This window comes from Hyposmocoma kahamanoa, unplaced genomic scaffold (assembly GCF_003589595.1).
Source record: "Hyposmocoma kahamanoa isolate Upper Pololo Valley unplaced genomic scaffold, ASM358959v1 95, whole genome shotgun sequence".
In the NCBI taxonomy this organism is placed as follows: domain Eukaryota; kingdom Metazoa; phylum Arthropoda; class Insecta; order Lepidoptera; family Cosmopterigidae; genus Hyposmocoma; species Hyposmocoma kahamanoa.
This window is the reverse complement of record NW_020654972.1, coordinates 3,576,422-3,579,661: the sequence shown is the minus strand read 5'-3', so window position 1 is coordinate 3,579,661 and position 3,240 is coordinate 3,576,422. Positions and strand designations below refer to the sequence as shown.

At 35.0% G+C, this 3,240-nt stretch overlaps 1 protein-coding gene across 2 annotated transcripts in view; it reads left to right on the top strand.

The window, feature by feature from the left end:
* The first annotated feature begins 207 nt into the window (after positions 1-207).
* The window catches only part of LOC113238208 (multiple coagulation factor deficiency protein 2 homolog), an 8,931-nt gene continuing 5,898 nt past the window's right edge, over positions 208-3,240 (top strand). Inside the window, exon 1 of one of the 2 annotated variants that reach the window (XM_026474992.1) lies at positions 208-353. In XM_026474992.1, the coding sequence (XP_026330777.1) occupies positions 341-353 (13 nt within the window). In that variant the 5' untranslated portion in view covers positions 208-340. The remainder of the gene's footprint in view (positions 354-3,240) is intronic. The other variant, XM_026474991.1, reaches the window with a different exon arrangement.

Sequence of the window (3,240 nt, the reverse complement as noted above, 5' to 3'; positions counted from 1 at the left end):
AAATTGAACAGCTAACGACATCTACAGCAAGTCTTCGATAACAATAAGCATTTCAGTATAAGAAAACTTCCAAGCGTCTCATCAAAATACATGCGCAATGATTCTAAAATGCTTCCAAGCTGAACTTAACCGTGTACTATCGACACATATTCTAAAATCGTTTGCAGTTTTTGCGCCTGCGCTGTTCCGTCGATTTCTCGTGTCACCCCTTGACAGTAGCGCAGATGTGAAATAATTTTCGAACATTGCAAAAACATAAAGGAATCTTATTTTTATTATATTTATGGAAGCAACAGTCAGATTAATATAACTATCGCGGACATTGGGCTATGCAACAAAAATGAAAGCAGAAGGTCAGTCTTTTACGTAATAAAATAATAGACGAAAACATTGTGTCTTGTTTACAAATTCTACTTGAATGTTATTTTTGGTTAGTAATTTATCACTTAATGTTTCCACTTATTGTTACAAATAATAACAGACACACACCATACCGCATTTACGTGTTTTCGATCAGAGTCTAAAATAATAAACATAATAATAATAATAGAAACAAGCTATGATTTGAATTTAGGCCAATTTGCATGTGTTTAAAATAAAGATTCAAATCATATTGTAATTTTTTTTACAAATAAATGTGGAAGTGTCGGTTCTATGAAGTTTGTTAACATTATAATAACCAAGCGCTTCATTTAAACTATTCAAGTATGTGTTAGTACCCTTTTACAAGAAAACGATTATTTCAATAAAATCCTCATTTGTTGAAAAGCTAAAATGTAACCAAAGTTCGTTGTGAATAAAGGAATTTGTGACCCGTACCACGCGATCTAGCATAATCGCATGGGATTAGGGCGCTTTAGGGCGATAATACTGTGGGCCGTGCAACGGACCCCCTTTTATTCGACCCCATACTTGTTCTATATTTTTAGTTTTGGTTTGAAACACACTACATTTTAGAACTACAAATAATGCAATGTAGCTAATGCTATGTTTAGCTATTGCTATTAAGACGGCATTTGACTTGTCAATTTATGTCTCAGGGTGACGGGCGCAGTGGCATCGCCCATAAGATCATTGCGATTTAAAGCTCTGAATGGCACTGCAACTGTTATGGATAGGCGTGTCGCTTACCAGGCGTGCGACTTGTTCGTCCCGTCACTTAGTATTACAAAAAAAAACAAAAAAATGAATAATTGAAAAACTGACTCTATAGTAGTGTTTAATTATCATTTTGCAGATTATTTTATGGAAATTATCACAAAGTTATATTGAAAAACGTAAATAAAAGAAAAATAAAACATATTTTAGTCTTTCCTTTTCTTTTATTTTTTTTTTCAACGCAAATCAAAGACATTTTATAAATCTTATTTTGGAGTAATTACGATATTTCGTCAGACGAATATTGATTAAATAATAATCTTTTGCGCTCCAAACTATGTCTCAGTGTGTAGCACTCATCACTTGCGCCGGACACCCCGACATATGCACCGTGCACTTGTCACCGCGGGCGCATAATTTGTCCTCCATTACGGCATCAGCTTTATTTCGCCGTCTGTAATCAAGGGTCCGATTAGAGGCGACTCGTCTTTCGCCAACTGTTCGCTACAAATCAATTATGCGTCTCTATTGAAAGTCGCTTGTAATAGTTTTTGGTACGAAGGGTATCGCACCTGTTTTGTTTGCTTTTGTATCGAAATGATATTGTTGTGTTGAAGTGGTTTACATTTTGCTCGTTATGTAATTAATGTAGGGCAATGTATCGCATACTTAGAATTGTAATGTTACTATACGAAAACTATTTTTTTTTACTTTTAACGTCATCTCGGATTGGAGAGTATGGACTTTATAGTACAAAAACCCCCGAGTACGATGTTTGCTTAGAATTTGCTACATGGTGTAATGACGTTATGCTGTATAAGGGGAACGGACCTGACATTTTTTTGATAGTGACAGAAATCGCTGAGTTGTGTCACAATTTACTAGGTCCGTGAAGGATACCGTAATTTTTTGAATAGGGTCGCTTTGCACATGTTTTATAGTTTAGTACGGGATTGCCGGGCCAGATTTACGATGGTTAGTGGATAAGTTAGTTATACAGTAATTTATTTTTTAATAATTTGTTTTTATGAATCCTTTGTAATGATATTGCATAATAAGAAACGTTAATTTACTTGAAAAGATTATGAGGAATAGTAACACTAAACGAAATTCTCAAATATACCTTTCTTTTATTGTAGTAGGTGAAAATTTGTATAATACTTCTAAAACTTTACGATCCCTTTTATTTAAGCTGAAAACCGCATTCAATAAATTCAGAAATTGCAGTTATCACAGTTTTCAGAACTTAAATTGCTCATTACTCAAAGTCAAAATTTTTGCATTATGTCACTGTCATTCTCAGTGTGCGATATATAGATGCATATAAAGTCTAGAGTTCTCTTATAACGACTATGATTTCTTCTAATATACAATAGATAGTAGGTTAGTTGCAGTAGAGCTCCCTGTGAAAGAAATGTTTATTTCAGCTACTTTCACAGTCTAATGACATACGGCATTTTGCTTTGGGGTAATGCCACCGATATCAATAGAATGTTTGTCCTACAGAAACGTGTGGTTAGGGCTATTTGCAATCTGGGCCCCAGAGTATCTTTCCGAGATAAGTTTAAGGAAATTAATATTCTTACACTGGCATCACAGTACATCTATGAAAATGTAATTTACGTTAAGAGGAATAGTAATTTCTTGAAATGAAAAATAGTGACAGACATAATATTAATACTAGGAATAAAAATAACCTGTCTGTTCTTGATAGTCGTCTTCACAAAGTGGCAAATTCATTTATGGGGCAATGTATACGCTTCTACAACAAGATTCCGGTTGATATACAAAGTATGCCATTCACGAGGTTTAAAACTATAGTGAAACAAAAACTTTAAAATTCGGACCCGAATTCGGACCCGGACCCGGACCCGGGCACGGACCCGGACCCAGACCCGGACCCGGACCCAAACCCGGACCCGAACCCGGAACCGAACCCAGATCCGGATTTTGTTATTTCGAATTAGCTTTAGTAAGCACTTTTATTTGAGCTCAATACTTAATACTTCATTGCTTTTCCATAGTGTTCATGAATTGAATCGATTTTGTAATTTTTATATTGGTATATTTTCACTTTGTGTGTAATCTGACACCCGTAGGTTCCCGCTCTGAAATGTGTCATGACAATTATTACTTGAATAT